Source organism: Falco punctatus (assembly GCF_963210335.1).
Source record: "Falco punctatus genome assembly, chromosome: 14".
Classification (NCBI taxonomy): domain Eukaryota; kingdom Metazoa; phylum Chordata; class Aves; order Falconiformes; family Falconidae; genus Falco; species Falco punctatus.
The window spans coordinates 20,312,043-20,334,433 of record NC_137594.1 but is presented as its reverse complement, the minus strand read 5'-3'; the positions used below and the strand labels follow the sequence as shown (position 1 = coordinate 20,334,433).

Sequence of the window (22,391 nt, the reverse complement as noted above, 5' to 3'; positions counted from 1 at the left end):
GAGCCGGCTGTTCTCTCCACAACAAATACTTAGGGTGTAGTTTCACAAGATATGGCTTCAGCAGTGAAGCCAGCTTCTTTCTTGCCCCTACACCATACTTTCCCATCTTTTTGTTGTGTCAGTAAAACTCTTTGTGAAGCTGTGCTGTAAACAGGAGCCCTGAAATGAGCAGGTAGGGTGGGAACTTCTAAGCTGCTTTGCTGTCCAAGCTCACGTCCCATGAAGCTACACCCTTTGGTTGTACTTTCATGATCCAACATGTTTGATGGTGATACCAGCCTAAGGTATTCCTGCCCCCGCATCACGTTCTCAGCTGCAGTTGTATGAAAACTTTTTAGTGGCATTTTTCACTTGGGTAGGTGCTGCTGCACGGACCTCCTTCACCTGGCTTCTGCCAATGCAAAATTTTTCAGGACTGCATGTGAAACTGAGGCAGGGCACTGCTCTGAGTTAAAACCAGCTCTGGTGCGGAGCAGTTCTGCCTGATGTACAGTGTGGCAGATCAGGTAGTCTTTCTGAGGGCAGTGGTAACGCCAAGGTGTGGGCAAGCAGTGTGGGTGAAAGAAATGTTTTAAGACAGGTTGGGCTCCCAGGCAGTTTGTATTGTGAAACTGTGCCCTTGGTTGGGTATCAGCAGTGAGCGATGAGGATTTCCTGATAGTCACAAGGCAGCCTTCAGGTTGTCAGGGCATAAACTCCTGCTCTTACAGGAGGGCAGAGTGGACTCTGGGCATGTAGCCTTATGCAGGGCTCTTACTATACATTAGCATCTCATAGCTCCCTACTTCCTTTGATAAACTTACATGAGCATTGCTTAAATTAGGTCTGATACCTAATAATCGTCAGTCTTTGTTTGTGGGGAAGTATGGATGTGCTAATGCATCCTGTAGCTGCTGGCTGTTACAGTGTGGATTTTTTTTTCTTTGGCAATGAAAATGGATAGCTAATTTTTCTTTCAGAACCCTGGTTGTCATTCTGTTGTTGATGGTATAGGTAAAGTATTTTTCCCTTTACAAATCCTCTGTGCTCCCTAGCTCCCACTACGTGATTGCTGAAACATTCAAATCTGTTCTCTTAAAAACAGAGAAGAGTTAATAGCAGAAACAGTTCCTCTGTTATGTATATTATATATAGGTATATATGAATATACATGTGTAGATCACGTGAATGCATTTGTTAGTGGCAGCTTTTATGTTCTGTTAGGTTTTGTGGAAAAGTGATAACTTTAGCTTCTCTGAAGGATGCAATACTTTCACCTGAATTCCTCAAGTATTCCCTTAAACCTTGGTTTGTTCATATATTAAGGTGCTTTTCACCTCAAAATGAGCAGTTAGATAAAGAAATTTGTCTAAAGCTGCATATTCTTTTCTTTGCATGCATAAAAATGTGGCAGTCTTGGCTAGCTGGGCTGTCTTCTCTTAAAATTAGAAGTGCCAGCACTCATTAGAAGTGAATAATTTGGCCTTGTGATTTGAGGATGAGCCTGAGTAGACTTTTTATGATAGTGGATGCTGCTGCTTGTTCTGGCGAAGTTAAACAGTAACGTTAAATCCCTTACCAAGTCTGGGTGCATTAGTATATATAGAAAAATAAACTTTACTATGACCTGTGCAGAGTAGCCTGAAATGCCTGTCTTCACACAGTGTGATGCTGTGCAGCATTTGAAAACTGTGTCATTAGGACATTTGAGTGTTCTTGCAGCTGTAATATAGCTGTATACCTGAATTTTTCTTGAAATTGTATTTGAGCTTTTTATTTAAAGAAAGCTTCATTGGAAGACAGTTTAACACACTATAGAAGCCTTTTAATACAGAGATTGCTGGACTACATGATCCTCAAAGACTTTGAACTTCTTTCCTCTAAACTTGCTGTACGTAGGTACTGAAAAAGTCACTGAAAATCTGTTAATGAACTATTGTCAGGGTTTTGAGAGGTGACTGAGGAAAAATAAATGAGAAACTAAGGGATTTGTATCCTGCCATTTTGGCAAGAAGTATACATGCAGTGCTTCTACAGGTTCTTAGATGTTAACATTGAAGCATCTTAGAAAACTTTGTGTGGATGCTGTGGATTGTCTGCAAACCTCTACTGTTGCTCTTTGGTAGCATTTTTTATGGTTCTTGTCGCAGCTTTTGAAAGTGTTGTACAGTCCTTGCATATGTGTGTTGGTTTAGTTGGATTCCCCCCTCCCCCTGCCTTTTATTAAAAAAAACCAAACACCAAAGGTCCTGGGTAGTGAAGTGCTGTCAAATGAGGGCAACATCTCTGTCAACGTGTTGCAGCACTTCTTAGCTGAACAGTTAGGTTTAAGACTGATGCATAGATCCTGGAATTGATATTGCTAGCAAAGCAGTGCTGTGGCCAAAACTGAAAATGCTGCTTGGAGATTAATATTTTTTTTTTTAAGCAACATTATGTCAACCTTGTTTTATTGTATAATTTCTGTGGTTAAAATTGGAACTTTTGTGTCTCTTAATTGGAAACATAAACAGTAATTCTCCTTCTTTGCATTCATATCTTTGCCACCTCCTGTCTGCTCTGGAAGAGCTTTATTTTTTTCTTTGTAATAGTTGCTGCTTTGCATAAAAACTGCAGAGATACAATGTTGTTTTCCATCATGATGAATTTCTGTTAGCTGCAGCCTTATTTCAAGAAAGGAGGAAAATATTGGTACTCTGAAAGGCTTCTTCATGTGTGTGTCCTAAGAAACATGACTGAATCAGAAGTCATGTTTGCTCTACAAGCCATTTTTTCAGTGCTTTGCTCTGATAAGTCTGTGTTGATGTTCTTTAAACTGTTCACAACTTACCCCAATATACTTCTATACAATAGACTCTGTTCTTGCTTTGTTTGTAAACAGTGGCTTTACTAATCTGCCCTTCATTCATTAGTTCCCCCTGCTGTGAAGGTGTGAGTTAGAAGATAAATATTACACAAAAGGTATTAGGAATTGAAATTTAAATGCTCACCAGTTGTGATGAATGACAAAACACAGAAAAAACAACCCTGCTGGTTCTCCTAAAATTTTGTTTTAAAATATTTTAGTTTCTTTTCCCCCCTGCTGCCTTCTTTGTTAAGCTGCAGCGAGCAGAGAGGGGCAAAAAGTGTTGGGAAGTGGATATTGTGTTAGCATTAAAATGTTGGAAAGAAACTTAATTTTAAGGTTAAGGAACAGCTGTATTCTCTCTTGCAAAACCTTGGCTTCTGTGATGGTCTTAGACACCTGTTAGTTTAAAAGAAAAGGTTCTATTACTTGAGCTCTAGGGCAGTCTCTGAATTAAGTTATCATTCTTACAGAAGTGAAATAAAAACTTAATTAGTGGTGTTTCCAACCTCTGGTTCTAATTCTAGAGACATTGAAGCATGTGCTTTAACATTGTAATGAATTGTGTAGACATTGGCAGTGTGTGAAATTAAATGTCTTTACAGAGGCTTTCCTGCTAAGTAATTCTGTTGCGGTGAATTGCACTAAGAGTAAAGTAGAGCTACAGTATGCAACTTGGGAAATAAAAGTGCAAAAACCACTGTGGGGGTTTTGCTTTGTGAGCAGATCTTACTGTAGCTGTGTACCTGAAAGCCTGAAAGTTAATTTAGGACCTCTTGGCAGCTGAAGAGAGACACAAAACAGTGTATAACACATCTAACATCTTGAATCAAATAACTGTTGGAGCGGGATGCATGGGATTGAGAACTGGAAAAGACATAGCAGTCACAAGAATATGACTATGACAGAGTTTGGGGGTTTGTTTGATTGATTACTCGAGTGTATTAGCCGATGTTATTTCTTAGAGCAGAATTAAACTGCTTACAGGATAAACTTTTGTGTATGCTTAAAGCATGTGAAATGGCACCATGTAAATATAAGTGGAGGAGAAAAAAGTTGCTGCTCTTGTGGTGTGCTTAAAGAAATAAAAGAGAATATAAATTGAACCCCCTCTTCCTATAAACCTCAGATGCTGAGAGTTGATTACAAGAAGCTGTGTGACTTGCCTTATATTCCAGAGAACTCCCAAGTCTTTTCAGTCATAATGAACACACTTTGGAAACAAGGAACTACCTGAAAGAGAGGATGTAGTTCTGTAAGAGGAAGCAACGTCTAAATGATGTCACTGTTAATGTCCTTGTTCTGTATTGGACAGGTCTTAATCCCTTGGAAGTGTAAATCCTGATGTTACTCAGTTATGAACTGTTAAAATATTAGAGATGATGATTTCTTACACTCATTTTTCCTTTTTTTTTTTTTTTTTTTTTTTCCCCAAACGATCAGTTCCTCATGTATGGGATTGTTGGCCTGATCTGTGACTTTTAAAATTTTGCAGATTGAAGGCAAGCTGATTTAGGGATCTGCTACTACTTTTCCATGTTTTTGTGAAAGCTTGTTGAATGAGAAAGGGAAAACTCCCCATTTCTGAATCAGAGTAGAGACAGTTTATAAAAGTTTGACTTTTTTGCTGATGTTTGTAAGGGTTTGAGCAAGAATCACTTGGATTCTTATATGAGCAAAGATACTTCATGGATCTTAAGGCTGTTATTCAGGAAAGGCCAAGCCTATGAGATTTTACAGTATTAAGTTTAATGGAAAGGCAGGAATATGAAAGAATCTTAAAGGAACCTGAATGGTGGATAATAGGTATGTCTTCTCTTCTTACTTTCCTTGGATATTACTACAAAAAAAACCCTGAAAAACAACCCAACAGGGAAAAAAAAAAAAAAAGCTTTAATTTTGCAGGTATTGGCTATTCCCCTACAACTGGTTAAGCTTGCACTACAAACAATGAGGTAGTGTTGAGCAAATAGAGCAGTACCATGCATTACAGTCAATAGAGCCAGTGCTAAAGATCACGTTGCTAATGAAAGTTTGTCCTTGAAACAGAGGTAAGTGGGAGTGGGGGAGGTATAGAACACTGTGTGAGAGAGCTTGTGCTTAAATCAAGACTTTAGGAAATATAGCAGTCAGTGTTAATTAAAACCTAGAGTTTGGAAGGTATGTTCAACCTTGTCTTTCAGGCTGTAATGACTTGCTGTGTGAGTTGAGCTGATAGCAAGCAGCCTGTGAGGAGTGTGAGGCACCAATGTAATCCTGCTTGAAATGTAGGTAAAAGGTTGGCAGAGTATGGATTGTTTTGCATTACTAATATTCAGAGTTTCCTTTTGCTTAAAGGCAGACTCATGAATAATCTATGCTAACAAATATGAAGGTATTCTGCAAGATACACATTTTTTTTGTGGGTTTTTTTTTGTTTTTGATAGCTAGTGGGCTCTTTCATACAGTTTAATTTAAAGGTGAAAATTTATTTTATCTCAGTATTTCCTTATTTAGCAGTTTCCTGACACATAATATGGTAGTAAAGCAAGTCTAGAAACTGAAATTCTTATGTTGCTGGACTGGGGTGCCTTATCTTACACAAGGGTAACTTCAAGTAGCTTATTTGATGGAGTACTCTGCATATTTCAACACTCTCTTATTAAAACTGATTGTGCTTTTGAAGATAAAAGCTGTGACCTGATTGCTGTGACATTTAGATGGTCTGAACCATGGTCTTGCCTTTTATGCTTAATGCATTACTTGAATTAGATGCTGTAGATACCATAGCTGGAAAGCATGCAAATAATCTGGTGTTGCAAACTTCCATCTAAGAAATAATTAATCAAAAATGGTCATAAAATGCTCAAGTAGCATGGCTTGGACAGATCTTTGTCTTGGCAGAAGGTTAGATTTTTGCATTCTTTCCTAGGAAGAATTAAAACTTTTAGTTAGCTATTTACTTTGTCCCACAAAGACCTAAGCCCAATTTAAATGAGCCAAAGAAAAAGAAATAATAGGGAAGTTTCACCCTTAAGACAGTCCTGAGTCACAATGGTCTGTTTTCAAAGCTCTACAAACTGTCACTGGGCAGATAAAGCTTGACAACTGTTGCTCCATTTCTGTATTACGTATCCTGCCTGTTGCTGAACTTATTTTTATGCAGAAAATGAGCTGTAGGCTGCCCTCACCTAAGCTTAGTTTCCAGTCCTTCTGTGTAATTCTGAAGGAGCATGATTCATTCTAAAGTGCTGTTCTATGTTTTGTTGAATGGAAGGATGTGATAAACTTGAAGAGTACCTTCCATTTTTCTCCCTTGAACTCTTGCAATCAAGGTATACATGGGCTGTGTGGAGAACTCTGTGGTGACCTCTGTGATGACAGTGAGGAGGACAACAGGGGACAGGGTGCTATTACCTCCTGGAACTTCAGCTTCCCAAGGAAGTAAAAGATAAAAGGGGATGCAAACAAAATTCTGTATTTTTAAATGACTACTTCTGAAGTTTTGTGATATTTGGAATTCTGTGACAGAACCCCAAGCATAGGATAGTTGAGACCTTAACCCTGTTACTTTTGTTAGCTTATGCCATGGGTGGAAAATAATTGGTTTCTCTTCTGTGAGAGAGGCAACAGTATGAGTTTGTGTCTATACAGGCACCCAGTGTAGATGAAGCTGCTTTGGAACAGCAGCAGAAGCAGCAGGGTGTGCGGTACCACCTGGTTTGCTGTTGTTGGACCTTTGTTCAGGACAGAAGACAAAATGACAAGAAGATTAGTAGGTAATAAGAAGCAGCATAATATACTTGAGAGGACAGTCACGGTGCTTGAAGCTCAGTGCCACATCCTTCATCTCCCTGAGACTGAGGAGAGCAAATTCCAAAGTTGTGTGGAAATGCTGGCTGGTTTGGGGAAATACGTACTCGAGAGAGATGTATGTTTAGGGTGGCCATTGTGACTGATTACTCCTTTAGTTGTTTAATACAGCTCATAGTACCTCAAGAGGCATAAGGTGATACAGAACTTCACTGGTCATATTGAGCAGTTATATTGTCTGTGGCATGTTGGAAATGAAAACCATGCTTTTGTCCAGGCTAGTCTTTAGTCACCGAATCTCAGGCATTAGTGTTCAGTGGAGCAAAAAATTGCTTTCCTCTTAATAGGAGAAATCAGACTGGCCATACTGGTTTTGAACATTTCTAGTGAGCGGACCTGCGCTGCTTCTGTCATCTTCTGCAAGTTTTCCTTCCAAAGAAATAAAATCAAGGGGCAATTTCTTTTTCATGTTTGTGTCTGTATAGTATCTAAATATAGTATTTTTTTCCTATTTTGCTAGAGGGGGGGGGAAAAAAAGATAGCTGCAGCTTGTGGCTGCACTGTGGCTTGCACTGTTTTTTTTCCATCCAGCAATTTCAGTACAAGGTCACCACGTATCCATTATCAGATATGTGGAATAGCAGTTAACAGATGAACAAAGGCAAGGGCTTACTATAGGATTCTCTGTTTAAAAAGTTACCTAGCACAATAAAGGGTTATCATACTTGTAAATACTGCTGAAATGCAGTCTGTGCACCTCCCAGTAGTATTGACATGCTTTAAATTCCTCCATAGCATGGATAAGGCTGACATTATCACTAGGGTTTGAAGACTGAAGGAGCAGAAAACTGCCCTTGGAGAGTATTGTAAATAAATGTGAAACCCTCAGGGGTGTAGGATCTGAGGCACAAAGTCCAGGTGAAAATATTTCCCAAAGCTGACATGTCATGGTATGTTGTGTGTGTTCAAGCTTTGTATAGCAAACCTGTGGCTTGTTACTCTTGAGATTTCTCATGCTGTATTGGTGCCTTTAAGTCTTAAGGGAGACTTCAGAGTTGTTTGGATATTTGGTTTTCAGTGGTGCTCCAATCTTTTCATGTTTTGGTGGCAGAAAAGTTCTGTTAATCAATTTTGGCTGCATCTCACCTCTTGATTCCCCCCCACCCCTGGTGACGTTGATGTAATGATCTTTAGTGTAGCTGCAGAGTATGCAAAACGGCAAGAGTCCAAAAGAGATTACAGAATCACACAATTGCTGAGGTTGGAAGTGACGTATAGATGTCGTTCCAGTCCAGCCTCTGGAAGCAGGGTCAGCTAGAGCAGGCTGCCAAGGACCGTGTCCGGCTGGGTCTTGAATATCTCCAAGGACGGAGACTCTGCAGCTTCTCTGGGCAGCCTGTTCCGGTGTTCAGCCCCTGGAGATCTCCTTTCAGGAACCATACCTGCAACTATGCAATTGGTTTTCTGTGGTTTCTGGCAATAAATTGTAGAGGACTTTGCATAAAATCAGGCTTTGAGGCAAGAACTGCAATATCTCTGCCCGTTGAAACAGAACGTGTAGTACAGAGTTTTTGGAGTTTGTAATTTGGTTTCCATGCTTCTCTTAGCTGAAAGAAGACAGATCATTGTTACATGCTTTATGCTACAAGCAAAGAATAACCCACACCAAAGACCTAAAAGGCAGTCTAAAACTCTAATGTAGTGAATTACAGTGATGTCTAGTAAGTCATGATGATTTTTTTAAACACAAGCAAGACTGGATATTGTATATGGCTATAGACAGTATGGCTTTAGTCAAAGCGCCCGTGATGTGCGTTGCAAAGTGGCAGTGTATATGATGTTCATGGGTGAAGTATCTGGTCTTATTGCTAGGAGAGCTGCAATTAGAAAAGTTTAACATCTCTTTTTCAAGTGACAATTCACGAGTGGCAAAGTGTGAGAGTATGCATAAGAGTGAACCCTGTTTCTGGACTGAAAAAGAAGTGCTTTATGTGGTCGCTACTTAAGTTGTTTCTACAACATAAACCACTGCTATATATGTGCAATTCTGTACGTATCTTGTAGTATTATTGACTTGTTTTGTTAAATTCTATGTGATAATCTGATAGACTGCAAGCTGTAGTTCTCAAACTTCATAATGCTAATAAAATGTAACAAATTTCTTAAAGGAAATGTTGAGAAATAGAGTGATTTAAAATTTAGAAATACTCTGGATTGTTAGACATGCAAACATGAAAGCTCAGCTGGTCTGATGAGATTTTTAGTATTATAATTTGTGTCACTATATATAATTCTATACATAAACATATGCATAGAGATACATATATCTGTATATTAGAGCTGCCTGCCTGCAATGGTTTTTATGCTACCTTCCACCTTTCTTTCTAATAATTAATTACTGGAGGAAGTCTCTTGGGTAGGTAAAATAATTTACAGAAGAAAGCTGAAATAGATCTCTAGTTTCTGCTTCACATAGAGATGTATGCTGGCCAGAGTGGAAATTTATTCTTGATATCTTAAAATGAATGTGGAAAAAACCCCCACATGTAGCTAAATTTTTACAGGTTTGAGGAAAATGGATGTAAGCACATGCTTTTATGTGCCTCAGATAAAACTTCTTTCATTTCAAACAGTGTATTTTACTGATCTGTGGAGTATATTTTCACTTTCTCTAGGACAGTTGTGTACTCATAATAAGAGTTCTTTAAGCTCGAGGGAATACATTAAAATACATGAGCCCAGATGAGCCAAAATAACTTTTCTTTTAAGTTACCGCTGAAAGTTTTCCTTTTTAATAATGACCAAGAGATGTCACTCCAGAATAATTTTGTTTTGTTTTGGTAGGGTTTTTTTTCGGTTGTGGTTTTTTTTGTTTGGGGTTTTTTTTGATGTTTTTTCCAAAAGACTGATCTAGAATGCTAAGCCTTTTCAAATTCTTTTGACAGGCTTTATCCCAAATCAAGTATCATCTGTCTGTCTGGTGTCTTAAGTGTCTTAATTTTTGGCTGGACCAGGTGTGATTTGTCTTCCCACTTAAGTCTAAAGATGGCATAGAAGTCAAAATGAGCACTTTTGATATGCTAATTTGGCAGAAACTTGATAACCTATTAACAAGTAATCACCAAAATGTTATCTCTGGGCAACTTAGTAACATGCCTGTCCCTACTACTGCTTTGAAACCACATCCCCACATCCTGGCAACCATCCTTTGTGCAAAGAATATTGATAAATCTTATAACTCGTCTTCTACTTGGGAATAGATGCATGTCTAGCTTAAGTGTGGGCTGCAAGCTAAGCTTCTTTCTGCATTTTCATGTTATGCCTTAGCATAGCGTTCCAAACCTGGTTTAATTGCAAGGATGCCTTTCATTCTGAAGCTTTGTGAATAATTTTGTGTCTTGTCTGGTGCTGTTAGCTGTGATGGGTCAGTAAGGCTGGATGAAGCAAAATAGAGAAACTTTGTTCAGTGCTAAGGGAAAGGATCTCATTTATAAGATACACTAGGAGCTGCTGTAGGTCTGGTGAGTAAGAAGCAGCCAATTGTCTGTTATTTCCTAGAGATAAATTAAAGGGAGAATTCCCCAGAGTTTCTTGGTGTTTTAGAAATGGTTCAGTTGACAGTATGGGTGCATCTCAGTATTTCATTACAATATCAGGCACGGATACAGTGCAGATGCAGTGCCCTTTCTCAAGGATGAGAGCTATTTTTAGTTAGGGAAATGGGAATATCCAAGCAGCCAGAGGTTTATTTCAGTGCTTTGTGCATCGTAACTCTAGAAAGAACTTAATGAAGAACCTTCTTATTTCTCTGAGATCCACAGGTTCTGTTACAGTTAAGGCAACACGAAGGGGGCTGTGCCTTTTCAGCCACTTGGGATTCATTTGCAGCAAACAGCAGCTCCTGCTGGCTCCCATCCAGCTGTGGTGCTGGCGAAACATGTCTCTGGTCTCTTTGTACTCTCAGCTACATGACCAAAATCCTGTTTAGCCAGTTTTTCAAACTGGTGCTTAAACTCTGTCCTTTCCTCTCACCACCTTTTCTCTGACAATTGTTTTAGGTTTTGTGGAGGTAAATGTACAGAGCAGCTTGTTTGATTCTTCCTCTTATCTCTGTTCAGTTTTTAATCTCTGTATTGAATTATTGAACGTATTCCTTTAAATATGGAATGATTCGTCAGAACTCTGCTAGAGAGACTGATCTGGTGGAATAAGCAATAAAGGGTGGAGGGTGATGCCTCCACTGTGGCTCTTGCAGTCCAAATGAGGGCTGGTTGTAAGATGCAAACAGTGGTAATTAACACTCCTGTATAACTCTGTTGCTATGAAATGAGTAGATTAACAGGGGAGACACAGGGTTTATAAGCTTGGTGGAGGCAGTCTCAAGGTGGGGCAGCTTTGCATGCTGCAGTGGGGGAATGCTATGGAGGACAGCATGAAGATGACCGATGGGAGCTAAATAGCTGAGGTGGTTTTTATTAGCGGAGTGAAGGAGATGTGGATAGAATTTGCAAAATGACAGAGTTGTGGACAGGTTGTTCAACATGTGAAACAGAAAAATTAAATGTAAATCTGGCACCAGTCTTAACTTGTCCTTCGCTTGCTACATTTGGGTGTATGCTGGTTCAAAGTTGTTTTTTGAGATGCTGGCTGAAATTCCTAGTGTGAGAAAGGAGGCTGAAGATGGCTTTTCCACGGAACACTGAATTGTTTAATTGTATTTCAGTGTGGCTTTATAAACACATCTGCACTAGTTGCTTTAACTCCTTTTGATACATGTGATAGGCTGTGTCTATTGCCTGAAAGACTTAAGGGTCCAGTGTAATCTATAGCAACGAGAGCTAGTCCAAAGCTATGTTTTTCACACTTAACCTTTCCAGAATTTGGAGGCATCTCATGTAGATGAAAGAAGCCAGTTCAGGCTCATCTCCAATATCTGTCGTCCCTCTGTCCCTCTGTGGCAGTGTTACGCTTGCTGTTTTGCCCATGCTCTTCTCCTAGGTGAATCTTCCCATTCACACTCTGCTACCTCATTCCTCAGTTAACCCATGCGATAGCTGAGCTGTTTCGGATAGGAAGGATTGCCTAGATCTCCCGACTGTTCTTCCCACACTCCTTTTGCCCTCTTCTGGAGCAGTACACCCCAAAGTTTGAAAAAGGCTGGTCTTAAAATAGAAGTTTCTAAATAAGCACTCAGCAAGGCCTGGCAGCCTTGTGGCATTTTATCTTAAGGCACTTCAAGCTGCTAGCTTCTCCTAAGGAAAGTAGAGAATTGTTTTGATATGTCAATTGTCCCATTGGAAAGGAGTTAGCAATGTTGAATGTTATCACTGATGTTTAATAAATATGCAGTGCAAATACTTAGGCTCAGTTAAAAATAAAAACAGATGCTGCTTCTCATGCCTTCTTTAAACCTTAGTACACTTGAAGTATTGGGGTTATTGGTGTCCTTATGCCATATTTCACTCTTTTTGGTGTCTTCTTACCAGGGGCTTCTGAAAATAGTTGTGTTGTGTATCTGTCATCTTAGCTGTATGTTGTGTGGGAACACAGTCTGGAAAATGTGAATATTTTCAGTGCAACAGCCTTGACGATTTTTTTTTTTTTTTTTTTACCAACTTGACTTACACTGTTTGGCTTGAGCATTTCTTTCTTCCCTTGTCCAAATGTTCTTCTCTTTTTATCTTCTAACTTGGTGAAACCTTTTGAGCTGCAGGTCTTTCACTTTACTTGGAAAGAAGGATACTGTGTACATTTGGTGGTGCTTACCTCAAATTGTATGTGTTGGATTTCTTCGTGTATCGGATCAAAACAGCTCGCCAACTGCACTCTTTACATGAGCTCTTGGCATCTTCAGAAGCACAGGGTACAAAGTTGAAGGCTTGGGGGAGTGTTTTATTACTATTCATCAGTACGACTCTGCTTCCTTTTGGCAAGGATCCCTGTATATCTTCTGGAGGCTAATTCCCATCATCATTTCCAATTCCTTTTTACAAATATTTGCTCTTTACTATGCCCAAAAGTTAAAACAGAAAGTAACAAGGTGCTGCATTTAGTAAGAAGTCAATTCTCCTCGTGTCTGTTATTGTGGTGAGAGTATTTGTTGTTGGTTTGTGACTCTGGCAGTCCCCAGAACTTCATTTCTAAAGTGGTTCCTTCTGAGTCCTCTGGAATTTTCTTCTTTTTCTGGTGTTTACATATCAGCTGAGGTATTTTGAGCACTCTCACATCTCATTTTTCTGACTTTAAATCATCCTTAAATAATGACTTGTTTTATAGCCTCAGGTTCTTCAAGATTTCAACTTGTAGTAGGAACACAGCCTGAACTAGCAGTCAGGAGGAAACTGGCTTTCTGAATCTGCAAGAGTTTGGGTTGTTTTGGATTTTTTCTTGTGTTTTGTTGGTTGGGTTTTTTTTTTGGAGGGGGGGGGGGGGGCGAGGTGTTTTTGTGTATTTTGGTGGTGTGCAAAGATCTACGTTGTAAAGGGTTTTTTTGGGGGGGGATATTTCACCCTTCTTGAAGGTTCAAACATCTTTTTTGCTATTAAAAAGAAGCTATTTATAGATATATTTATATCTGTGTATATAAATATCTGCAAATTAATCAACTTGCACATAGATGCTGATGTATGTGCCTCTCCTTACCCAGCTCTGCCCCTCAGTTCTCTGTCTTGATATGTAGTAGCCATCATTACAGCATTTCTGAGCCCAAAATGGTAGTGGGATGCTGGTTAGCTGTCCAAGCCCAGAAAAGGGCCTGAACTGAATTTGAGCAGGTAGGTTGAAATAAAGCCTGGGTAGTCGTGTCTCTGTTCCTACTAAATCATGTTCAATATGCGATTTCTCCCTCGTGGAGCCTTACCTTTGGAGCACAGATGCTGCAACATTTGTTCACACAGCAAACACCACATAACTGCAGGATCAGATCATTAGAACATCATCTTTCCTGAGCAGAGATGTAACTATGTAATGTGTCACACATGTTGATTAAACAAACCGACCCTCTTTTTTCCCCCCCCATACACAGGTTAAAAGACAGCATCAAGATGTTGTCTGAGCTTCAAGTCAACTTGTAATTTGCTCTTGAGGGTGGTTGTTTTGGAGTTGTAAGCTCCTGCTGAGAGCAGTGGATGGCTGTTGCATCCTGATGTTAATTATTGTTTTGTGTTTGAGGTGTGATGCTTTCCTGGGAGGGATTAGCACCAAGGATGAACCTTAAAATAATTATTTGTCCCCCTGAAATTTAGCTAACAAGCTACTGTTTACTGATTTGATACATGTAGGTACTGCAATACGTTAGCTGACTATTATGAGCGAGGAATTTAACACTGGTATGGAGTAATAAAAGGCTAGAAACTTGTATAAGGAACATACATAACTAATGTTGAACAAGACAGATGGAGCCCTTTCCTCTTGAGAATTATTTACCTGTTGAGGGTTATCCATTCTACAGCTAGGGAATAATTTTGTTTTAACTAGTGTTTGTAACACTGCATCTCTACCAAGAACTTTCATTGGCTTGGATCTGACTTGATTATAATTTCACTTTTGAAGGTATAAACCAGAATTTGTTTGGCTTTTCTTGGCATATAACCTCTGAAACATTAGTAAATCCTCATGGGTAGCTTTTTTATTTTTGAAGTTCAAATTTAAAAAATAAAGGACATAGCCTTTTTTTACCTATGGCACCCTTGACTTTGGTTATTGCAAAATCAGTGTTGTGATTGATCTTGAAAGGTTTTTTCTTTCAAAATATTTCATAGCTTTTATTCTAGTGAGTTCAGATTTTGAGTATTACCATTTTAATACCGTGACCGTTCATATGAACTGATAATTCTGCCATAGCATTCACCATACTGCTGGTGTTCTCATTTTCTATTCTGCAAATGCATATAGTTTATTTGCCTACCTTTATCAGGAGCCCAAATCTGTTCTCCACCATGTTTTTTCAAAAGCTGTTACAAAGTGCTGAATTATTTTATCTACACCCTCCTCCTGCTGCTCCCCCCCCCCCCAAAAAAAAACCAAAACAAAACCCCCCAAAAAACCAAAAACCAAACCAACAAACAACACATTGCAATAATGGTAAGTGCTTGCTTTATGAAATTATCTGTATCATTCAATACAATGAAATGTATCACTTTTATTTTTCAGTTTAGTCAGCTGGTATCCAGTGATTTGAAAGTACTTGGAAGGAGCTCTTACACACTCTGCAGTGATGGCCAGTTACTCATTAGACAAGTCCTCCACCCAGAAACATCTAAGAAGGTATGAGATCAGAACTGATGCAGAAGGGCAGTACTGTGTTTTAAGGATGTCAAAGAAAGTAGCTTCTGTGAGTTTGAGTCAACCTTGGGAACTACAGTGCTCCAACAATATTTAAGATGATCTCCCTGTCTCAGCCCTGAGTAATAGAGGAGTAGTTCTTGGCACTTGCTCTGGGAAGTCAGCTAGAGCACTTGAGGACTCCCTGATGAGCATAATGAAGAGGAAAATTAGGAAAGACAGGATAGAGATGGGAACAACACAAGTCTTCTGAATTCTTTGTCTCAAGAAATGAAAGCAAAGGTAGAGATCTAACCTCAGCAGAGGTGATGGAGAGCTATTGCTTTGTTTAGGCTTGAGTTAAATCACACACAGGTTCTGTGCAGAGTCGTGGGTTTTTACCAAGATCTGAAATTGGTAGGAGCCGTGTGTCAATGTCCTGTACAGAGTAAAAACACAGGCAGTGACTTGTCCTGGGGAATGGCAGTGGTTCCCCATCTGCATTTCTTCAGCAGGAAGCGGTGCTACAGCTTATTTGCTACTCCCACACAAAGCAGCAGTTTCCACTCCTTAAGTTCCTGCAAGGGCAGGCTCCCTTGCGCAGGGAGAAGGGTCTCGCCTTGGCAGGGTTGAGTTAGCCTCTTAGCGGGGTCTGCAGGAGCCGCGCAGGAATGGGAGCTGCTGATAGTGAAGGAGTTGACTGATCAGTTGTACTTTTTTTTTTTTTTTTTTAACCTATATAAGGCTATTGGTTCATGCTGAATTTCTACAAATATTTGCTTGGCATTTGTGTTCTGTTAAAACATAACACTGCCTTTTTATGAAAAGTGCATGTTTATGAAGGGATGAAGCAAGTAAGGAAACACGAATAAATTTAACATTCAAACATGATGATATACTTTTTTTTTTTCTTGGTGGGTAATTCTTTAAATTCTTGAAACATATGGATTAAACCAAAACAAACACTGTCATGTTGTGGTAGAAATAACTGCCTATGCCAGATGAAGGAATGGATCTGATAGTGTTGAATCTCTTAATGCATTTCTTTGTCTTTTTTCTTTTTTTCTCCTTCAATACTTTTTCACTTGCAAAGTTTATTTCTCCCTGCACATTAAATGTTACTAAGCCTCAGACCTTAGCTCTTGCTATTTCTACCATTCTGAGAAGCATTATCTTGTGACTTTTCTCAATTCTTTATTTACAAAGGTGGGTGCTGTTTGGCTAGACAGAAGACAAACTTTTATATAGTAAAGTAGTTGGAGAGCTTGAGAGAAATAGTAGTGAATTAAACTAGAATTATTTGTTTTATTCATTGAAAAAAATAAGCCAAGGTGCTAGTGAATGTTTAAATGTTTGTTTAATTATGTTATATAATTGAAGTTCTTAACCAATGCACAACAGTTTGTACACTGTAACAATATTTATTTAAGCTTTGTTATCATGTTTTGGTACAATTATGCTTTCCAATGTAGCCACAAAAGAGAAAATACAGTATCCTAAGTGGGGACATTTATAAAACAGCAAAACCTAGGTAATTCTGTGCCCCCCCTTTTTTTTTTTCTTTCTCTCTCCATCCCCCCCGCCCCCAGCTGCCTTCTCTAGCTGTTTTGCACAGGTCTGCCCCTCAGAAGCTATTTGATTTTGCTCATCTAGAGATCTAATTCTGTAAGGCTATGGAATTTGAACTGTGTTACAGAGGAACTAAACTGGTCTATCATAGACAAGCTGACGACATGCAACTATGTGATTTTTGAGACTGCCTCATTCAGTCCAAAAATATTAATGGGAATTTAAAGGAATGGTGTGTGTACAAAACAAACTTTTTGCCTTCATTGTAGAACTTCCTGCTGTCAGACTGCTTCTATTCCTTTTACGATCTGCGCAAAGAATTTCACACTTGCTACCCTAGTTCAGCCACCGTGAAAGATCAGACTATCAAGACCATGGCAGAATGTATCCTTTTGCTGCAGTTTTTACACCAAAATCAATTAAGCTTCCTTAGGTTTTATCTCTGGATGTTACAGGTTTTATTCTTCTAAAGGAAGACATGTGTTATCAAAACTCACAGGTAAAATAGAAGGAATGTTTGCTGAAGTGTGTGTTGGGGGAGCGGCTCTGCTTGTAATAATTCTTTTCCCCCCCTCAATTTGAGTCTAACGCTGAGTTCTAAACCATGTTCAGTAAATCCACTAAAGAAAAACATCACTTGCCCTGATACTTGATCTTAAAGGAAAGCCTTAGCTATCAGTGGGCCCTTTCAGCACCACTTGGCCTGCAAGTTTCTGCTGTTCGTAGGTAGTCATAGTTCTCTTGTATAATCCTGACTGAACTGAGTTTAAAACAAAACCAAACAAAAAAAAAAAAGCAAACCACCACAAAACCCCAACACCCTACATCTAAATTTTAGGAGACTTGTTGTGGCTCAGCTGAATGTGGTTAAAGTTCAGTTATGTTTGAAGTGATAGGGATTTCCTCAGCTTTCCTTTTCTTTTTTTTTTTTTTTTTTTTTCCCCAAACTGTTAACTCTGAAATGATGTAAGCTATCAATAGTTTTTAGGCTGTTGACTGTTAAAGTGAATATTAACCAGTTTATGAGCAGAGTAACAAATGTCTAATGGTCATGTGTCCCTGCTAAGACCAATAAATTTGATTACCAGTTCCGTGTTAATATCAGGAAAGCCTTATGACTTGTTTACAAATGATTGTGCAAGTCTGTTATTTTCTGTGACTGCCTGTTTAGATCTAGGCTTGGGGACAGATGAAACAGAGGAGGACTTTGGTGTGTGGCAAGTGAAAACCATGGTGGCTATCATTTTCAGCATGCTGTCTGAAAGCTGTGGTAAGTGAACTATTTATACAGAACGCAGAAATCTTTCTTTTCTGTAAGAATTGGCAGTGGTACTGTCATTCTTAACTAATCTCTGACCCTGGTTATATTTAAACTTCCTGTTTTCTTGTAGATCATGTATTTACTGAGCCTGAAACTGTGAAATACAAGTACGAAACAGGTCCTTGGTAAGTGCCCTTGTTGCTGCTGTTTACAACAAAAGATGAGTCTTGTCTGCAGCAAGGAAAGGTTGTGACTGCCTCCCCGCAGTCCCTGTGACAGTAGGTTGGTTCCTGAGAACAGCAGCGGTGGTCTGGTGTGGACAGGCTGCGGCTGGGATGTTGAATAATGTACTTTAGTCTGGCTCTTTAAAGTCAGTGGAAGTTAAACGCTCTTTGTTCTCTAGCTTCTGTTTTGCATGGCAGCGAGGCTGACTTATCTTGCCCAGTGGTGAAGAAATATTTGTGAACTTTCCCTAAGTCAACAGGGGTAATGGCTGGTGCACCCGACATGCAGCTGAACTGGTGGTGCTTCTGAAAAGTGGGCTAATGCACTGTATTGCTCAGGGGGAGAAGGAACAGCATGGTTCTTTGTTTTCAGCTACATTGCAGTAACTGGAGAATGAAACATCTAAGTAATACGTATTCATATCTAGGAGTCCTTTGTAATCCTCTATGTTGGCTTGTTAGAATTTTCAAATAAAATTAAGTTGGTTCCTTATTACTTCACTTTGAGACAGTCTTCCTTTTTTTTTTTTTTTTTTTTTAAGGAACTGCAATGTGGTGACAACATAGTGCACCTTAGGTGTTGTATATTTAAAAGGATTATCCCCATTATCTTTCCTTTCTTTATTGAAATGAGTAACGGGATTAGAAGAATCTCAACAGCAAATATAGTCCTGCTTTAAAAGTTAAATTAGTTGCAAACTGATATTTGGTAAGATAATGGAAAACCTAGATTAAAGTTACTTTGGCTTTTTTCTTTTTTTTTTCTTTTTTCTTTTTTTCTATGCAGTAGTAAATCTGAAACAGTGGACAGCGAGACAGTAATACGTGCCAGAGGCTTGCCATGGCAGTCTTCAGACCAAGATATTGCTCGATTTTTCAAAGGACTCAATATTGCCAAGTAAGACAATAAGAATTTGCCTTGTTTTACCACTTCATCTTTAATAGTGAATTCATTTAATTATTTATTTATTAATGCTCATCTGCCACACCCTGAACTAGAGTCCTTGCTTCTACTGGTTTCCCCACCCAGGCCCCTTCCCACTCTGTGGTCATAACTGAACAGGTTTGCCAGCCTCGGGTGTGCAAGAAAGAGTTTTGGAGTGTGTGAAGAAGAAAAGACACTTGGCAATTGAAACCAGATGTACATTCATTTATTGCTAGTACCTAAAGGGAGAAACTCCTACTGCATTAATCAAGGCAGAGTCCAAAATATAACAGAAGATTACATCTTGTGCCAACTCTTCAGTATTGTTTTACCTCCTAATCAGGTCTCCAAGTGCTGTTTGGAAGAAATTTTCATAGGACTGATGTGTGAGCACCTGTATAGAAATGTGTGTCTATATAGAGAAAGTGAGTTTAATTCAGCATACCTGTCACTTAATATATATTTTCAGATTCTCAACACTAAGAAATATTTTATTTTTATTATTTTTTAGAGGTATGAGGAAATTCAAGTTTGTATCTCTGAGATGTTAGGAAGGGCTTGCAAATTTGCATCTGCAAGGAAGTTGAGAAAGTGGTGAACGGCATGAGAGCCAAGATATCACTAAACTGGATTCTGAAGTATAGTTGTGTTACATTAAAAATGAAATTAAGTTGTGGATAGTAGCAGTTTCTTTTACAATCTGCAAACTCCGTATTAAAGTCTGCTTTATCTACTACTCTTATGGAATTGTTTATTAAATGTATTAAAGATTCAAACTAAGTTTATTTTTGTTGGCCTCACCTTCCAGAGGTGGTGTGGCTCTTTGTCTGAACGCTCAAGGAAGACGAAATGGGGAAGCATTAGTTCGGTTTGTCAGTTCTGAACAGAGAGATCTTGCACTGGAAAGACATAAGCATCACATGGGCAGCAGATACATTGAGGTAAAATGTAGTGACTTAAAATAAATTATTTGCAGAGCAACTTGAATATTTTAGACTGCAGTTTTAAATGAGAATAAACTGCACTTCTGTTTTGCTCAAAATACAAACGTCTTACATGTGGAAGAGTGTGTGTGAGTTGAATGTTGTAATTTTCACATGTGTGTTTTTTCTTTTTCTCTTTAAGGTTTACAAAGCAACTGGCGAAGAATTCTTAAAAATTGCAGGAGGTAAGTGATGCTGGGTTCAGTGTGGTTAAATTCATAGGAGTGTTCTAGTTCTGTTGTGGGTGGTATTTTTTTTTTCCTCCTTGACTGAGGACACAAATGGTTAATGAAGTAGCTTTTCCTGTTTTGCTTTCCAAGAATGCTTAACCCTGTCAAATTCTGGTTTCACATGGTTGAATTTGAGCTGTGAGCATTTGGACTGATGTTCACAGACAGGTCTTGCTGTTTGGGAGGAAGATGAGTCTTTGCAGTGGGAGCATCTGTGTGCTTTGTATAAGTTCACATTGATCTCATCTTTGTTCCAGATTCGTTAAAATATGAAACACTTTCAGGGTAAGGGATTTTCACTTCAAAATAGATTGCTGGGAGTTAGTAATGTCTCGGGGTCTTCTGTGGGTTTGTTGTTGGCTAATTGCCTCCTGTATTGCTGCTTAATGCTTTGCTGCTTCTGTGTCCTGTGGAATCGACTGACCAGCATGACCATGTGCTGTTATCTTTCTACTAGGCACCTCCAATGAAGTGGCCCAGTTCTTATCTAAGGAGAATCAAGTTATCATCCGGATGCGAGGCCTTCCATTCACTGCTACTCAGGAGGATGTCTTAGGGTTTCTGGGGCCAGAATGCCCAGTCACAGGAGGGAAAGAGGGACTTCTTTTTGTCAAGTACCCAGATGGCAGGCCCACAGGAGACGCATTTGTGTTATTTTCCTGTGAAGAATATGCACAGAATGCACTTAAAAAGCACAAAGAAATACTTGGAAAACGTTACATTGAACTCTTCAGGAGCACGGCAGCAGAAGTCCAACAGGTTGTAACTACTGGATGTGAGACTCCAGACTTAACAGTTAAAACGTTTCTTCTGACAATTGCATGCAAATATGTTGTAGACAACCATGAAAATCTATTGTAGTGAAGATATTACATTTTAGAAAGGGCAGTATGTGCTTCCTGATTGGCATGGAAAATTGTGCAGCATTGCTTTTGTGGGTTTTTTTTGTTGTTTTTTTTTTTTTCCTGCCACAGTTTTTTCGTGGCTTTTTTAACATCCCTCAGATTGTAAAGTAAAAAGCCTTGGATAATTTTCTTCTACTTCTTAAAGGCTGACTGAAATCACAAAAAGAATCCCAAAAATATACTAGATCGATAGTACTGTAGTAATGATTCTTGAAAATCTGCAGTATTGTCTTTAAATTCTGATCTCCATGTACAGCATTTCTAATATGAAATCCAAATCTGGACGCATTAAATCAACTTTTCCTACAGCTGTTCTGTTGGAAACTGAGAATTACCAGGACGTATCTGACCTTTGGTGAAAGGAAGTGAAATACTTGTTTTCATAAGACAATATAATTCACTTTCCCCCTTGTCCTTTACCAGTTTCTATCATCACCACCTTAATCTGGTAAAACCATTTTATTTTGGCACCAGCAATTCAAGCCTGTGAGAAACATCACATGCTGCATTTTTCCTGCATGACACAGACTATTTCTACACTGATAATGCCAAAGGGAACAGTTAGGAGATTCTGCCTACAAAAACTCAATACAGTTACTGTTTCAACCAACCTATGTCACATGAGAAGCCTATTCCACAGAAGGAATGGGGCAAGGGAAGGAATATCCACACTTGTAGACCTGCCGTTTACCCTTAGTGCTGTATACAGAGATCAGAACAGCCAAGGATCTGATGTGTGTATCGCGAAAACTAAGTGAAATGGTGTGGTGAGGTATTGTTTTTCCTTTGTTTCACACCCACCCACCCCTCTCTCGAGAGAATGAGACTAAATCCTCTAAGGATCAAAACCACTCTGTCACAGTGACCAAGTCTTTGCCCTCACTTTTGTTAGGGAGACCTGGATAAAACTTATATTCTACCAGTATGTCATTACTTCTTCCTCTGTGATGGCAGTCCAGGGTGACCACCCTGGGTTTTTTTTGCTGCTTGAGCAAGAGATGATTTTTTAGGCTATTACAGGTTGCTTGTTTGAGTAAAGAAGAGGTAAAGCCTTCTCTCCTCTACTTTGTGTTAGTACAAAATAATTGCAATATTCTATACACAAGGGAGGGAGAAGATTTCTGGCCTGAAATGTGCCACAAGCAGATTCTTGAAAAAAGGCTTCTGTTGAGACAGGCTCTCTAGGCTGCATCGTTATTGACAAAACTAAAGTTCATAACCTTTTTTTTGGTACCTCTTTCAGTGGAATGTGTCTGTTTATTTCTGATAATCATTGCTAGATATGTTTTTCAGCAGTAGGCCCCAACAGCAAGTTGTTCCCTTTGGCATTTGGGAATGAGTCAAGAGAAAATAGAATGTTGAGATCAAGATCTCCTATAGGTCTTTTTTTTTTTAACATGTTTTTTTCCTTGCCCC

General features: G+C 39.0%; 1 protein-coding gene across 10 annotated transcripts in view; it reads left to right on the top strand.

Moving 5' to 3' along the window:
- Positions 1-22,391, top strand: part of ESRP2 (epithelial splicing regulatory protein 2) — a 58,220-nt gene that overhangs the window by 17,383 nt on the left and 18,446 nt on the right. For all 10 annotated transcript variants that reach the window (XR_013931942.1, XM_080411121.1, XM_080411119.1 and 7 more), the window contains 8 exons: positions 14,768-14,881; positions 16,717-16,831; positions 17,619-17,717; positions 17,839-17,893; positions 18,720-18,830; positions 19,666-19,798; positions 19,983-20,025; positions 20,528-20,829. Coding sequence is in view for 9 of the 10 variants with exons in the window: in XM_080411121.1 (XP_080267247.1) it covers positions 14,768-14,881; positions 16,717-16,831; positions 17,619-17,717; positions 17,839-17,893; positions 18,720-18,830; positions 19,666-19,798; positions 19,983-20,025; positions 20,528-20,829 (972 nt within the window). In the remaining variant the exon portion in view is untranslated. The remainder of the gene's footprint in view (positions 1-14,767; positions 14,882-16,716; positions 16,832-17,618; positions 17,718-17,838; positions 17,894-18,719; positions 18,831-19,665; positions 19,799-19,982; positions 20,026-20,527; positions 20,830-22,391) is intronic.